Source organism: Macaca fascicularis, chromosome 6 (genome assembly GCF_037993035.2).
Source record: "Macaca fascicularis isolate 582-1 chromosome 6, T2T-MFA8v1.1".
NCBI lineage: Eukaryota > Metazoa > Chordata > Mammalia > Primates > Cercopithecidae > Macaca > Macaca fascicularis.
This window is the reverse complement of record NC_088380.1, coordinates 15,112,501-15,128,788: the sequence shown is the minus strand read 5'-3', so window position 1 is coordinate 15,128,788 and position 16,288 is coordinate 15,112,501. Positions and strand designations below refer to the sequence as shown.

At 43.1% G+C, this 16,288-nt stretch overlaps 1 protein-coding gene across 5 annotated transcripts in view; it reads right to left on the bottom strand.

The window, feature by feature from the left end:
• Positions 1-16,288, bottom strand: part of TRIO (trio Rho guanine nucleotide exchange factor) — a 366,877-nt gene that overhangs the window by 37,769 nt on the left and 312,820 nt on the right. For 4 of the 5 annotated variants that reach the window (XM_045394729.2, XM_065546102.2, XM_045394730.3 and 1 more), the window contains exons 35-40: positions 13,247-13,539; positions 11,645-11,815; positions 8,918-9,013; positions 3,074-3,222; positions 1,554-1,620; positions 103-206 (exon numbers count right to left, since the gene is read on the bottom strand). In XM_045394729.2, coding sequence (XP_045250664.2) covers positions 103-206; positions 1,554-1,620; positions 3,074-3,222; positions 8,918-9,013; positions 11,645-11,815; positions 13,247-13,539 — 880 coding nt within the window. Of the gene's footprint in view, positions 1-102; positions 207-1,553; positions 1,621-3,073; positions 3,223-8,917; positions 9,014-9,136; positions 10,049-11,644; positions 11,816-13,246; positions 13,540-16,288 lie in introns of those variants that run through there. The other variant, XM_045394733.3, reaches the window with a different exon arrangement.

Below are 16,288 nucleotides of genomic sequence, written 5' to 3'. Positions count from 1 at the left end.
GGTAATAAAATGAACAGAACAAATTTCCTTTGGCCTGGCCTGCCTCGGTTTAGCAAGTGCAGGTGCTTCGCATACTATCGGGCACAATGTATCTTTACGTACTCTCTGTGCCAGTCGTAAATCTGATGAATGTTGCCAAACACAATTTTGTCTTTTCCTTTCATGTCATCAGGAACACCATCTTCTTTCATAAGTGCCATGTAGCCCTACAATTAAACAGTTATGATAAGTGTATTTCATGGAATATGTCTGAATCAATTAGCGGCTTACTGATTAATAGTCACAGAAGGCAAAACCGACGCATGCACTGTCTTGTAACCAGCTCTTTATCTAAAACAAACAAAAAACCCCATATGAAAAGTATCTTTAACTGATACTTAGAATATACCCATTATATTCATTGCTGTAATTTTCTTTCCCTGGACTGTTCAGCACTCACAGATCAAAATTCTTCTAAGGAATTAAAGACGTTTACATAAATGTAAATGGTTTCATTAAAATAGTTTGTAAATATTAAATATTTGGTCAGAATTGTATCTCCTGTTTTCAGCATTTATCTCTTAGAAACAAAGATTTTCTTTTCTTTTTGGATTTTTTGTGTAATCTGTTAAATAAAGGTTTAACAATATTTTTATAAATTGATTTTTAAACAACAGCGGATTGAATACGCTGCTAAAATGTGGCTTAAAATTTCTATTTAATTGAGTCCGTACAAGAACCGCTTAAGTACTCATGTTGCTTATCTCACTGTTAACAATGACTGCAAACAAATCAAGCATGTTAAATCTTTTGTGTTACACAATTAACTGTAATAACTGGTACTTTTAATGGGATGTGTAACCAAAAAGTATTGTCCTATACAAATTTGCAAAGGTGAAAGAGTAAACATAAAATGTAATACTACAAAAATAGCTTTTTGATGAGTTGAGTTTCTTAATCTCACTAATCCCCAAATTGACTGGCAGGGACTAGCCTACAGATGGCTCTCGATCCAGTACAAAAGGCAGTGGTTTGCTATGGCTACAGTGCTTGGCAACTTCTGGTCAATGGAAACAGCAATGTATTCTGCACAAAACTATTAGTAAATGACCTGCTGCAGCCACAGTCCAAGCTCTGAACCTGGGTGGATTCAGGATGGAACCAAACCCACAGCTGGGCCACACTGACTTTTTCAACCAGTAAGGTCTCCATTTCTGTAGTGATACCCACACTCTTGTGAAATAATTAAGGCAAGATTCCTATCTACTAAGTATAACATACTTACTTAGTATCATTTAATAATAATATTAAATTATTATTTATAATAATTATACATTTTAATTGTTAAAAACATTATGTCAAGATACACTATGTGAAAAAGAAACATTTACAACTGAATACAGATGGTAAAGATAATTGGCTAAATTTAATTTTTTGGAAATACTTTGTTGGTCATTTTTTATTTTGGGTCAAAAACGTTTTTAATTTGAGAGGTGTTCAACTGTCTAACCCGATACTACTTTGGACAACTCCTGGGGCTGATACAAAGTTACTAAATTTCTGGCAATACACACCTCAACCACATAGCCAAGGTCCCGCACATAGTCACGCTCTGTCTCCACCAATTCTTGCAAAACGTAGCTGGAGAGAGAAAGATAGTGTTTATCATGCAAACTCTGTTTTCTTTTCTTTTTTTTTTTTTTTGAGATGGAGTCTTGGTCTGTCGCCCAGGCTGGGGTGCAGTGGCACAATCTCGGCTCACTGCAACCTCCACCTCCTGGGTTCACGCCATTCTCCTGCCTCAGCCTCCTGAACAGCTGGGACTATAGGCGCTTGCCACTACGCCCGGCTAATTTTTTGTATTCTTTAGTAGAGACGGGGTTTCACTGTGTTAGCCAGGATGGTCTCGATCTCCTGACCTCATGATCCGCCCGCCTCGGCCTCCCAAAGTGCTGAGATTACAGGCGTGAGCCACTGCGCCCGGCCGCAAACTCTGTTTTCTAAGTGAATTTTTTTGTACCTCTGGCTCCTGGTCAAGGCGGACTCCTTCCGGGACTGAATAGTAATGTATCAAATTTGTACATTTGGGTATTAAATTCTGGAGGTTCCCAAATCACTTGCAGGGTTCCACTGGTTGACCCCCAAGAGCGCTGGAGGTCAAAAGACACTTAGGCACAGTGCATGAGGGCAAACCGGGTGAATTCACCCTTCTGGATTCCGATCACATACAGGGACAACAAAGAAGCTTAGACACAACTTTATGACAAAGCCATGACAGTAAAGGAGGTGGCTTTAAAAAATATGATTAAGTCATTTTAACCTTCACTGGCTATACAAGAAAAACTTTTAATTCAGATGTTTAAAGCCTTGGGTCTAATCACATCACTCACAAGTATTTCTGTTTGTAACATTCAGTAACCGTTTAAGGCCACTCAGATAATGGAAGACAATCATTTGATCAGCATAGCAAACAACCTCAATTGGCCTGAAAAGGTTCATTCACGTGTTGTTCAGTTATTCATTCAATCAGCATCAACCTGGCACCTCTCACGTGTCCAGCACCATCAGAGGTGCTGGGATACAGTGCTAAAGAAGACATACAGTCTCTGCCGTTTTGTAGCTTACGTTTTTTTTTTTTTCTTCTTCAAAGGCAAGTTTAAACCTTTTGTAACATTTTTCAGGACTCTTTTCACCATATGCTGCTTTACTGGAATTGAGAAACACCTACCAGTAAAGTGTATTTGAAGAATATTCAAGTTTTGGGGATTGGTTCTAATTTTACATGACTTTTTCTTTCACAATCACAGGTACAATAAAAAGTCTAGGAGTTTCTCGCCAGACGTGGCAGAAGACATTTTTATCTTGCATCATTTTTACTTATGAAGTATCATATACAAATAAAACAAGAAACTGCGGCTATGGAATACTGTGCCCTTATTAGGTCCTAAGTCTTACATACGTACAATCCCTCAATGAGAGGCCATGGAGCTCCTCATCTAGGTAATTCAGAGATGAATCTCAGTCACATTTTTGAAGGCAACAAAGACAGGAGGGAACCCGGAGAACAATAAGAATGAAAACATTTCTGTCTTACTGTCTTCTCTTTAAAGAGCTGGATTTCCTTTCTTCCATCTCATCAATGGGCGAGGAGGAAGAGAGAAGGGAATTATCCGAAGGGTTGAAGGAAGGGCTGCTACTATCTCCCTGGTCAACAAGGAGTGAGCTAGGACGATCCTCCAGTGCCTGGAAGACATTGAGATAAGCAACAACACTTACTGCCTACAGCCCATGATTGGCTGAAACTAAGACAAGAAAATACAGAAAATGTATTTGTGAAATTATAAAATCTTTATGCTTATGAAATTATAGTATTTAATAACACAAAAAACCCAACTATTAACCAAAAAATAGAGTCAAAGGAGGTGGACAAAAGAGGCAAGTTGGAATGAAAAGGATAGTGAATTTACATACATTAATATATTCTATTTCTCGTTACCAAATAAGTAGAAATGTTATACTTGCTTACGTCAGAGTGCTGCACTCATTTCTGGATATATCACACATATTTAATATCTAGCAATTTTCTTATTGGTTATATTCCTGCCAAATGAGCCGTTGGGATGCGTGTCGGTCAGGCCAGTGTGGCTCATGGACATGGTGCCTGCATTCCCTGTTGGTGGACTATCAGCAATCTATAGTTCAAACAAACTTGGTTCGTTTCCTGATTATCCTATTATAGTTTTGACTCATACTTCAATGCCTACAGATCACCCAGGTAAAATTAATCTCCATCTAGCAACTTGCATTCTGTCCCTCTATACAAAATAGTAATCATGCTGGTCTTAATTACTTCTGCAATACATTCTTTCCCCGACTAGCTTCTGGTTTCTACAGGTGATTGTTTTTATTGCTGTATCCCTAGTGGAACCTCATGCAAATCTTTGCAAGTGTTCAGCAAATCTGTAAGTTGAATATTGGTGACTTCTCTCCTTGGATTAATGTGACAATGACTGGTGACTCATTGCTTTTAATTTGGTACATATTAATCTTGTTGTTTTACCTGGATTCACAGAACACCTAAGAGTCATAGTTCTTTTAACATTCCCAAAGCAACAAACTGGATATATAGATATGATTGAACTGGAAAAAATTGTGATGAACTTATTCTTCGTTTGAACAGCACAATACAAAATGAGAAAACAATATCTCACTTAAAACATTTGATATTAATAAACTAAAATCTCTAATACTTGTTCTATTTTTCCCTCTTCACGGTAACAGACTGAGTCTGATTTCATCGTTAAGCAGAGCTTTGAGGACACAAAGTATGTACTGTACACGCAATCTTGTTAAAACCCTTGGAGCTATAAAAAACACACCAACTGCTGATCTTACTTTTGAAAAACAGGACATTAAGTGAGTTAAGGAACAGAGTTTGATCTGAAAAATAAATGCACTCTTTTAAATAAATAGCCATTGAGCTTTACCGGAAGCAAACGTTTTGCTGTGAGTAGTGGAGCTTGTTTCACGCTCATCAGATCATATCTGTTTTTGAGAGCGAGGGGAGAATGTTCCGTACCCCCCCCACCCCCCACCCGGACAGCTGAAGCCTGTTAGATTGAATTCTGTTCATTCGAACAGTGAGAAAAAAAAAAAAGAAAATAAAGAGAAAGGCTCCAGATGCCCCTGATGCTGCAGAGGGCAGGGAGGTAAGGTCACGGACTTCATCGGTGTCCGTGGGGACCTGTCTTCCGGTTTTCTCGACCTGCAACAAAGGAGTCTCCAGGCCCCTCGACTGCCTGTCCTAGGTCTGATCCTTCCTGACAAGACGGGCTGCCGAGAGGGTGCCCACACCCTGAAGAGGTGCAGTCGTGGCTAGACATCCTTGTCGCCTTCATGAGGCCCATTTGCCTCTTCCACAAAAGTGAGTGAGAAGGCTGTCACCAGCAGAAGGCTGTCTCAAAACTGCAACCACTGAGACTTTACAGATTTTGGATGAATTATTTGTGAAACTCTCTGGGTTTGGTTGTTTTTTGTGTCCTTGTCAAATTCCTCTCTTTCTTACATGAAGATGGGTCTACAGAAATATTCTACCTCTTATGAGATTAATTTTGATATATTATATTTCCTTAGAAAACTGCCCATTTCATTCAGGTTTCATTTTAAATTTATTACCAAAGAGATGAACAAAATAACGTCTTATGATTATTTGAATTTCCTCAGTTTTTTCCTCTCTTACAATTTCTTAATTTTGGGAATTTGTGTTTTCTATTTTCTTGACATGGTTACCTAATGTCTGTATTTAAAGAACAAATTTTTGGTTTTATTATGCTACCGTTTTCCAGCTCATTAATTTCGGCTTTTATCTCTATAAATTCATTCCTTCTGCTTTTCTTTGGTTTAATTTGTTGTTTTTCTAACATCTTGCGTTAGATGTGATTTCATTTATTTTTATTCTTTCTTGTATCTCCCTTTATATTTTGATTAGTGAAGAGAAGAAAATCCCAAAGTCAAGTTCACACAGTCACTGCGGCAGCAGGGAACTATTACTCTATTGCCCACATGCAAGAAAAATGCACAACCTTTAAAATAACCAGCTGGATCAAGAATGTGGAGGTAAGCCAGAAGAGTGAATCCCAGGCAACACTTTTCAGGGTGGCTTTTATTTTTTGAGTTAAATCCTCAGGTTTTAGGTTTAGGTAGGTTCAGTTCCTTAAACATCATACTGTGTAACAGCTGAACACCTTCTCTCCTCTCCTCCCTAACCCAATAAAGACATATGCAGCTTCTGATGAATAAACAATGCACTGTTCAAATCCAATTATGAATGTGCGACAGCCTCAGAAATCACCCACAAGAAAACACATGTGGATGCTTAAGGATCTACTGTGGAGTCAGTATAAGTTGAGGATATTACAATGATGCATTAGTGTTTTCTGACAAAAAGTAGTTCCCATTTGACATTAGAGCATTAGTGACAGGAAACCAACACAGGTTGATGCTTCTCTTGAACCAGAAAAAGAGGGGAGAATTTAGATAGCATTCCCTGGCCCACTGAAGATGGGATGAATGTATCACATAAAGTACAAACATGGTTCTTCAAAAGGAGGGGAAGGCACCAGTGAACGCCCCTGTGGATGGAACCTGGGTGCAAGCTCCCATGTGCAGCTAAAAGACAGTCTCCGAGGCTGAAGCACTTGCCCGGTGGAACTCACCATAAGGAGACTGTGAACCCAAGTCTATCTGATTCCAAAACCTATGCCTTTCCTATGCCAACAGCTTTATGCCCACTGAAGTGAGCAGAAATAATTCAGTTTCACTGAGTAAACTGAGAAAGTTTAATTCCTCAGAATTGGAAAAGGAGATTAAGCTAGTCAGAGTCAAAACTGACCATGCCACAGACCACCTCTCCATTTGGAAGGCCACGTGAATTAATTACAAATGAATCACAGGCCATATAAAATGCAATACAATTTAAACACCTGCAGCTCTGTGGCCAGATCTGCCTCACAGCATTCCCCTGGGAAACCATTTCAGCTATTTGGTAAGAATGATTTTAATGGTCATTTAACTGATGTGTATAAATGGCTTTTTAAAAAAAGTTTAAGGATGCTTAAAAACTCACTGGATACAATTTAAGCACCCTTCATTTAGACAGTTTTATCAACTTCTCTTTTAAAGAGATACCAAGGATGTAGCTGAACTCAGTCCATACTGGCATGGTTCTAAGCTCCTTTCTTTTTCTTTTTCTTTTTTTGAGATAGGGTCTCACTCTGTCACTCAGGCTGGAGTGCCATGGTACAATCTCAGCTCACTGCAGTCTTAACCTCCTGGGCTCCGGTGATCCTTCCACCTCAGCCTCCTGATAGCTGGGACTACGGGTGCATGCTACCACACCCAGCTGATTTCTGGATTTTTTTGTAGAGATGCGGTCTCGCTGTGTTTCCCAGGCTGGTCTCGAACTCCTGGGCTCAAGCAATCTGCTTGCCTTGGCCTCTCAAAGTGCTAGGATTACAGGCATGAACCACCATACCCAGCCTGATTCCAAAATCTTTACCAGTGGAGTCCGAATTCGTGAGTTACCCACCACGCCCTAGCAAGCTTCCTGTCCAATTTCAAAGCTCACTGGGTCTTTTCCGGAACACCACACGATTACCTGGGGAGAAATTTCTAGCTATGGCAGGGTGGCAAGTCAGTCCCAATTTTTCTTTATATAATTCCCATTTGACTCAGTCAACCAGTTTCATGAGAGGCTGTCTGTGGATGAAAGAAGAAATGGGAATGATATATTTGGTACCTGGTTAACGCATTTAAATGCAGGAAGAGAAACTTCTAACTTTAAAGAAGTATACTCTGATTCAGCAATTCCAGTGTTGCAAATTCACCTTACAAATATAATCACAAACATGTAATGGATATTTAGAGAAATATGGGAAACAAATAAATATTAGGAATATATTTAAATAAATTATAGCATAATCATGTCTCTGACCCTTAGTGGCTAGTCAAGTTTTTTTAATGTTCTGTGTGCCTCAATTTCCTTATCTGTAAAATGGGGTAACAATAATGCATAAAAACCTTATAGGGTTGTTGTGGGAAGTATATAAATTAATACATGCTCAGCACTTAGAACAGCGCCTGGCTTAGAATAAGCTCTCAGTGGTATTATTATCATAGAATTCATGTAAAGGAATACTATACAGTTATTAAATAAAGGAAAGAGGTAATCTGTATGGACTGATGTCAGAAGATCCTCAAGATGTGTTAATCATTAGAATCTTAAAAATTGAACGAACCCATCTGGAAAGAAAATGCATGCACATATATATGTTTGCACCAGCAAGGAAAACGTCTGGAGGGAAACGTATCGAACTCTTCGCAGTGGTAACCTCTGGAGAATGGATTGCTGAGACAGACTGAGGGCTTTTACTTTGGGAGGAGTTGCTTTTAAAAGATGTTGTCTTCATAGGGATAGTAGGATATACCAGTCTAAAAAGTTGTTACCATTGGTGGTTTTCCCACTTCCCAGTTAGGAAAACAAAAAAAACAGAAATTAATTGATTTGAATCAGTTAGAAGCAAAACATGCCTGTCTTACTTCAAAGAACCAACATTTAATTTGGGGCCTTTATCAAATGAACCCACATTGGCCAACTGGCAACAAAGAGATTACTGAGAAAATACAGCCCTTATATAATAATGCCAACCCTTCTCTCGTACACATTGTAAACCCAAATGAAAGGTCTCGGGGGTTGCAAAACAAAACTGAGAGTCTAATTGTGGGTACCACTGACCCTGGTACATCTTCAGACAGACTGGAGCTGACCACATTTGCAGTGACTGCAGGCAGGGTGTGTGCAGTGAGGTTTGCCCCCAGCTTCTATGAGGGAACTTGTAAGTCTTTGGAATGTTCTGCTTGGTGAGAATGTCTGTTTATGTGGGGGCCTGGGACCAAGGCAAATAGTCTATGCTAGCAATGTGACAGTGTCTTGATCTTTGGAGGGGCAGGAGACTACTCAGGTCAGCCACACAGAGCAGTCAGCCATGTGTGTCTGAGCCCAAGCAGACACTCAACGCCAAGGCTTGGGTTAGCTGCTGTGGTTGGCAATCCTCTGTCTGCCCGATTCCACTGGGAGAGCACAGTTGGCAGCCTGAACCTGGCACTCCCTGAGACCTGACCTATGCAGCTCTTCCCTTGCCTATTTTGCTCTGTGTCCTTTCATGGGAATACACTGCAAATGTGGGAATAATGGCTTTCCCGAGTTCTCTGAGTCCTTCAAATCAGTGAACCCGAGGGTGGTCATGGGGACTCCTGAGATGTGCAATAAGCCACAGCCACATTCTGCAGCCCAGAGAAATACAAGGACAAGGGCAAATCCATTTGCAAGCAGCAACACAGAGTAGCTTCCAAAAGTCAGACTTTGTCTGGGAGGCCTCACCATCTTGCTTTTCACGAGTTCCTCAATTGCACTGACGAGCTCGGCTGCACTTGGTGTTTCGGAGCTGGTGGGGCGGACTAATAACCGAGAAGAGGCCTATGGAAGAAATTAAGAAAAGGCGGGGTGGGGGAAAGGCTCATATTAGTAACTGGTCAGACAGTAAATTTCCCTGCAAGCTCCATCTCTTTTTAAAGTAATTACAGACAAAAAGACCACAAGTTTGTCTTTGTTTGCATTTATTTAGAGTCATCCTTTTGAATTTACAATATTCTGACAAGAAACATTAAATAAAACCTGTCTGAGATACATGTGGAAAGCAGACAGTGTCTGATTTTAATCGCAGTCATGTAACATTGTAGTGTTTGTTTTCAAAGAGGTGACTGGGCAAGGGAACGTTCTAACTGTAACTTTTGCAACTGCTGGCAAGGTTCTAGGCTAGGGAGAAGGAATAGAGAATCTGACCTACAGCAGAATGAGAGGCTTAGGTCTAGTGAGAGAACCCTGGAATAATCAGGAAACAAAACAGGATACTAAAAATGGCTTTACTGTGTTTATGGGATTAAGAAAAAAAGAAACGAGGAAGAGGAAAGGAGCGGGGTGCGGTGACCAGACAGGGAACGAGGGGGACGAGCTCACCATTTTCTGTGCCATCCACTTCCCCATGATTAGTGCAGAGTACAGAAGAGCTGAGGCCTCACAAGCTATCAGATGCCACTTATGGCTAGAATCAAGGGCATAAAGGGGTTGACAGGAAATCTGGGGGAGGTGCTACTAAGTTCGAGTTTCAGTAATTAGCAAACACGATGTGTTTGCAGATTACTTGAGCCGTTAATTAACTGGGAACTAGAAGGGGCGTAATATGAACCTTGCTTCATATTAAGGACAGCGGCGAGGCATGCGACCCACAGCGGGCTGTCCTGGCCATGCGTGTCTCACAGCAGACAGATACAGGCTCATACACTCACAACAAGGCTTTTACACGTGTGGGTCAAAATATGCACTTTGCAAAACAAATGTTGGTTTGGTCTAATGACATTTGGAATATGGGGTGAAGAAAAGAAAGAAAAAAATTCAGACGGAAAGGTAAGGAAATTGAGCCAAAACAGACATGGAACACAAATCGACATAATGCTGCAGTGAAAGTTTACACAAAGAGAAAACAGAACAAAACAAAAAATTAGTCACAAGATTATATACTGTGTGGGAAAATCACTACAGATTTTTGTAAATGAAGAACTGCTACTGATAATATTCAACGAGGTAACATAGTAACCAATAAATGATTCTAGCAAATGGAAGAATACAGTGCAGGTCACTCTTTAAATGGAGAAAAATGCTCCCTTATTGGGTGAATAAGTCGACAAGGTCCAGCCCCTCAATGTTTGGATAACCACCCATATTTAAGAAATGCCAGTTTTCTGCTTTTCAAAAAGGCATGGCTGAGCATATTACAAAATAGCTTAGGAAATGTCACAGAAACCACACAGCCCCATGTCCTAGCCAGGTATCCCGTGCACTGGGTGGGGTGGGGGGCCGTGGTCCTCTCACCTCAGGCTCCCTGTTCCTTCTCCCCCACACACGGCGGGAGCCTGAACCTCAGATGCACACAAAACTCCGGGACTCCAACCTGTGCTCAGTCCTGCAGCTCACAGCCATCGTTGCAGGCCCCACGGCACCCTTACAGTGTGCGAGCCTCGTGTTAAAAAGGGAGGAGGGAGTAGCTTTCCACCAACAAGGGGCGGTGGACAGCTCTGCCCTGGGTTAAGAGGAATGCATGATTTGACTTGGCCTCACAGCTGCCAAGCACTGGCTGAGGCCAATCCCAGGTCGTAAAATAGAGGGTGATTAATCCAGCAAGTGACTGTGCAAGTACTGACAAGGGAGTCAGGGAAGGAAAAAGGGAAGCATGCGGAAAAAATGTTGATAATGTTATCTGTTTTATTCAGAAAACTCAGTTACTGCCAAAAAAAAAGCATCACCAGTAATGACTTCATAGCATGGTTTTCAACACCTGACAATTTTGAGGGGCACAATGGGGCCAGAATGCTAGAGGATGTGCAAGCCACATTGAGCAGGTTTCCTTTCTGTCATTTTATTTTTTAGGGCTCTACAACTGGGCTGACAAAATAATTTTAGATTATGTGAGAACTCAAGAAAACAAATGACTTTCATGGCTTAAAGCCACCGCGTAGAGCCAAAGAGGTTTCAACTGATTCCCACACTTTGACAACTATGCCTGCACTCTAGTATAGGGATCCTACAAACTAATGTCTGGCATGTTGGAAAAAGCAACTGGACAGTGATGCAACCTCATCTTAAACCAGAAACCTGCATGCAAAAACCTCACAGAGGGGAGACGGCCAACTCCTCATTTAGTGATGCCTTCGGGCAGACCTGCATGGGATATCTCTGATTGTTCTCTCAGGGATTCTAGTCAATACATTAGGAAACTTTAAAAGCAGCAATTACTGAAGCATCATTAAAAATGCATTGAGTCACATGTGTAGGAAAAACTGCACCCCCTGGTCTACTGCTATTCTAAATGGCTTTGTTACTCATAGTTTTGGGGTATAATCAGGTTGACACTGCCTGAAAGAGCACTGCATTGCCCTTTTCCACACCTTGGGGCCTCCTGTCTCCTGAAATGAGGCTGGGGTGGAGCAGCCACTGAGTGTGCCCTGCCCTGGCACGGCAGGGATGGATCCCCCAGCCCTTGTCCCCCTTTACCTTGTCGTCCTGTGAGTCCGGCTGGAGGAGGCTGTGCTGCTGGATGGCCATGGGTGGCGGCAGGGGCACGGCATCGGCCCCCTCTTCGCCTTCCTCTTCTCCACAGCTCTGCATCCCCGAGGAGGAGGATTTGGAGAGAGTACCGCTGCTCAGGCCCTCGTTCCGGCCTCTCTGAAATCCAATCAAGATTTGCTCATTATATTCCAGGCCAATTCACAAACATGGACCAAGGGTTACTTGGAGAAGCAAGGTGGGGACAGGGACTGGGATGGCAGAAATCAGGAACAAATGACCTTGAGGGTAACTTTTCCTCTCTTCCTGCAACCCAAATGCCTTGCTTGTCAACTTGGATGACAGAAGGGCCACTGAAAGTGTCGTATAAAGGGACTGCCCATGTGACCTGTTAGGCTCTGAACACATCTCATCTTTGAGAAGCCAGTTTTCAAAAAGGTTCAAAAATCTGAGCTACAGCCCTCATGTTGTTTAGCTCCTTTGGTCTAGCTGATTTTACTTTGGGTATCCTGCTACAGAAAAATTCACTGAAATAATAAGGGCATAAAAAAATATAATCCAAGATGCATTTTAAGCACTGGATTTAAGTATCCTTTTCCTCTATTCTCACTTTTAGAAACAAATTTCAGTTTTAGTTTTCCTAAGAGGACAGAGGTTTATTAAGCAGATACACAGTACATCCCAACCCCCACACTGCAATAAAATCTCATGGCAAAAATATGCCCAGGAAAAAAAAAACAGCAGAAAACAGCTATCTGCCAAATAAATCAGGTAACACAAATCTCATCCCCATTCTCTGCCTTTTCTTTTTCGAACCTGTGTAGGACTTGAGTCGGGGTCAATCCAAGTTAAATACTCTGAGGGCCCCTCACTGACACCACCAGTGCTGAAGGCCATCTCCAGCATCATGAAGGAATTCTTTCTTGCAATATAATTTAAAGCCCCCCCCCCCATCAATAGGACGTGAAAAAATCCCTGGCTGACCCATATGCACTTATCTTTGGTGACATGGGAATAACCCAATGTTTATTACTGGGTCAACAAAGTAAATTAACTGGTTATTTTCTACTCAAGACAAGCTGTAAGTATAATAAATATTGGAGAAAAACAATTAGAAAATGCAAAAAACTCCACAAGTCCTTCCAAGTTTCCAATCTGAGTTTTCTCTGCAAAATGCTGCCACAGTGGTCAGCTCGGATACCGCCCAAATCTTCTGCAGACTACACAGAGCCTCTGGCTTTGCCTCACGGTGGAGCGGAGAGGAGAGGGTCCAGAAGCCACAGTCTGGGCTCCCTCCAGGCCCAGGCCTGGGGGCGGACTGGGCTTGGGGCGCATGGTGGTCTTTTTTTTTTTTTCTATCAGAAGCCACACGTGATCCTGACCGTGTTTACTGGGGAACAGCCAGTTCAATTGTCTTTCAAGGTGTCCCCACTAAATCTCAGTCGGTTAAGCAGAGACTTGAATGGTAATTTCTGAGTAAGTGCAGAAAACAGGACCAAACCAGTTTATTCGTAAGATAAGTAACTATTCCTGCAGCAAAAGCCCAGTGGGCCCCGCCACGCGGGCCCCATCCAGCGGGCAGAGCCTCACCTCCTCGACCGTCTCGTCCTGCGGGGTGGCCGCACTGTCGTCCGAGTCCTTCTGCGAGCCGGCGTCGGCGCTCTTGCGGACCTCGCGGCTCTTCTTGTGCTTGTGCGCCAGCTTCTTCACGTGCCCGTCGGCCTTGCCGCTGCTGAGCCGCCGCACGGGGCTGGTGAGCCACTTGCGCAGGGTGTTGCCCGGCCGCTTGGGGCCCGGCGAGCTCTGGGCCCCGATCATGTGGGGCTGGAGGGAAGCCACAGATGCGGGTGGACTGGCGTCATTGCTGGAGACGGAGAGCGAGTCTGCCAGGGAGAAGGAGAGGGAGTGTCATTGACCCTCCAGTGGGGAGACCATGCCATTAGCCCGCAGGCTGCAGGGAAGCCAGTGGGCTGGGACGCCTCACCTGCAGGCTTTGCCTACCGGGCGTGAGATGAGAGGGGTTGATGCTTCACACCCACTCTCTCCTCAACTGTGTAGCAAACCTGAGTTCTGCTAGAGATGATCATTCTCAAGATGCACTGTCCCCTTCAAAATCACCCATGTCACCAATCCTAAAGACCAGCATCGTTACCAGCCAGATTTACGATGTCATTCATCACATAAAATACTGTGGACACTGGTACTGCGGACACTGGAGAACAGAATTTTAAAATCATTTCACCCATTTTCTTGACACAAGTCAAGAAAGAAGAATGAATGGAAAGGAAATTTTGAGAAGTTTTAGCTATGCCAACTGACATCCTTACTGTAAGCTAATCATGTCAAAGAAGTGCATTAGTTTGATTCACTACCAGTGAACAAAAGCAGAATTCTGTAATTATTATGGATAAAATGACAGTGATTTGTCTTGGTGAGACTCTGACCAGCAGCAGCCTCTTTCCTGTTCACGGCCAGGCCACAGCGGTACATGGGGACTTTGCTCACAGCCTTGACAAACTTAACTCATGTGCCGAAGTAAATATCAGCAACAATGAACAAAAACGCCACCACATTTTAAAAAGAAATGTGAGGGGCCAGGAGAGGTGGCTCACACCTCCCAGCACTTTGGGAGGCCTAGGCGGGCGGATCATAAGGTCAGGAGATCGAGACCATCTACGGTGAAACCCCGTCTCTACTAAAAATACAAAAAATTAGCCGGGCGTGGTGGCGGCGCCTGTAGTCCCAGCTGCTGGGGAGGCTGAGGCAGGAGATGGCGTGAACGCAGGAGGTGGAGCTTGCAGTGAGCGGAGATCGCGCCACTGCACTCCAGCCTGGGCGACAGAGCGAGACTGTCTCAAAAAAGAAAGAAAGAAAGAAAGAAAGAAATGTGTGAGGAGGAGAAGCCTTCCTCAAATAACCAAAACGCTCTACAGAAAATATATCTAAGTCAGCTTCTCACCAGATCTCAAAAATTAAACATAGTTAATCTGGAGTGGATGACATTTCAAGACAAAAAAGAAAAAAAAAAACAAAAACAAATTTTTTGTTTCGTTTTGTTTTGTTTTTCAAACGGAGTCTCGCTCTGTCACCCAGGCTGGAGTGCTGTGGCACAATCTCAGTTCACTGCACTCTCCGCCTCCCGGGTTCAAGAGATTCTCCTGTCTCAGCCTCCCAACTAGCTGGAACTACAGACACCTGCCACCATACTCAGCTAATTTTTGTATTAAAAAATCTGAAATTTGGGTGACAGGAGACACTCAGCCAATCCATGGACTTGCGTGACGTCTACTGTACAACTCGCAAACCAGTGAGCGTGCAGGCTGCCAGGCCCATTCCTGAGCTCTTGGCTCAGGGGCTCCACCACGGTGGCATGGAATGAAGTGCCCCGCTTTAGAAAGCAGAACGGTGATGATGGCAATCATTCCCTGTGCTTGCTATCTTCTGAGTCTCATGGATATACTGAAACTAATCTTGAAAGCTACTCCTTTGTGCAGATACCCGTAGGGGCTGCACTGCCTCTCTGGCTCTGGACGCCCTTCCCTGCTGCAGGTGAACCCTGTGATTACAGGAGCAGAGTCGGCAGCGGTTTCCCACCAAGTGCTCCTGACGCTGGGACTAGACAGCACACGCCTGTCTCACTGCTGTCCCGTTCCTGCCTTCGACCAAGACACAGATTAGTGAAGGGTATAATCTTCCAGAAACAGATGATGTGTTTTAGGCAGGATCACTCATTCTTCAAAATCTAGATTTTTCTCACAGGCAAACTCTGGTTCAGAACCCACTGATACCTGTTAAAGAATGATAGCCGTCTCCCCTCTGTATGGGTGTCCGTATTACGTTTGTGTACATATATGTATATATATTTCCCCATATATTTACTCTATTTTTAAACAAGAGTTACTAAAATATTTCCGTATCAGTCGCACTTTCCTTTGGTATGGTCTGGAAAAGGTAGAAAAGAATGAAATCCATTCCCAGGGAGTTTCTCAGGTGCTGACTTAAGATAAAATGCAAATGAGGTAGACACAGTCCCTAGCCTCAGGGAGGACAAAGAGAAAGGGAGGGTTTGGATAATCGATGTCAGATGACAATTTATTCAACGAATTTTTTTTAAAGCACCAACTGCTAGCAGAACCCTGCACTGTCCACAGCAGATGGCAGACTTCAGAGTCACTTACTGTGCTGTGACTTGGAGCCAAGCCCCGGATTTCCCACTGGACAGAGAGATAAGGAACACCTAGTTTCTTCACCCATGTGACTCACCACACAGTGGTTTTTGGATCACAAAATTATCCTGTACTATAGGCGAGGTACAAACCCTGTTAGGGTTGAGAAGAAGGGGCAACAGGAGGAGGAAGCATGGAAGGATCCCTGAAGGAGATGGCACTGAAGCTGGCCTTTGAGGGAGGTGGGCACAGGTAACCCAGGCACTGGGTCAGGAGAATGAATATAAGCTCCAGAAAGGCAGGGGCCTCGTCTGTCTGGGACCAGAGGTACTTCCAGGGCTCTGCACAGTGCCTGGCACACAGTAGGCACACAAGTATTACATGGAAACATCAGAAATCAACAGCCTAAAGAAACAGCAAGCTGATCCAAAGCTCATATTTTAAGGACAGTCTTTTCTTTGACATA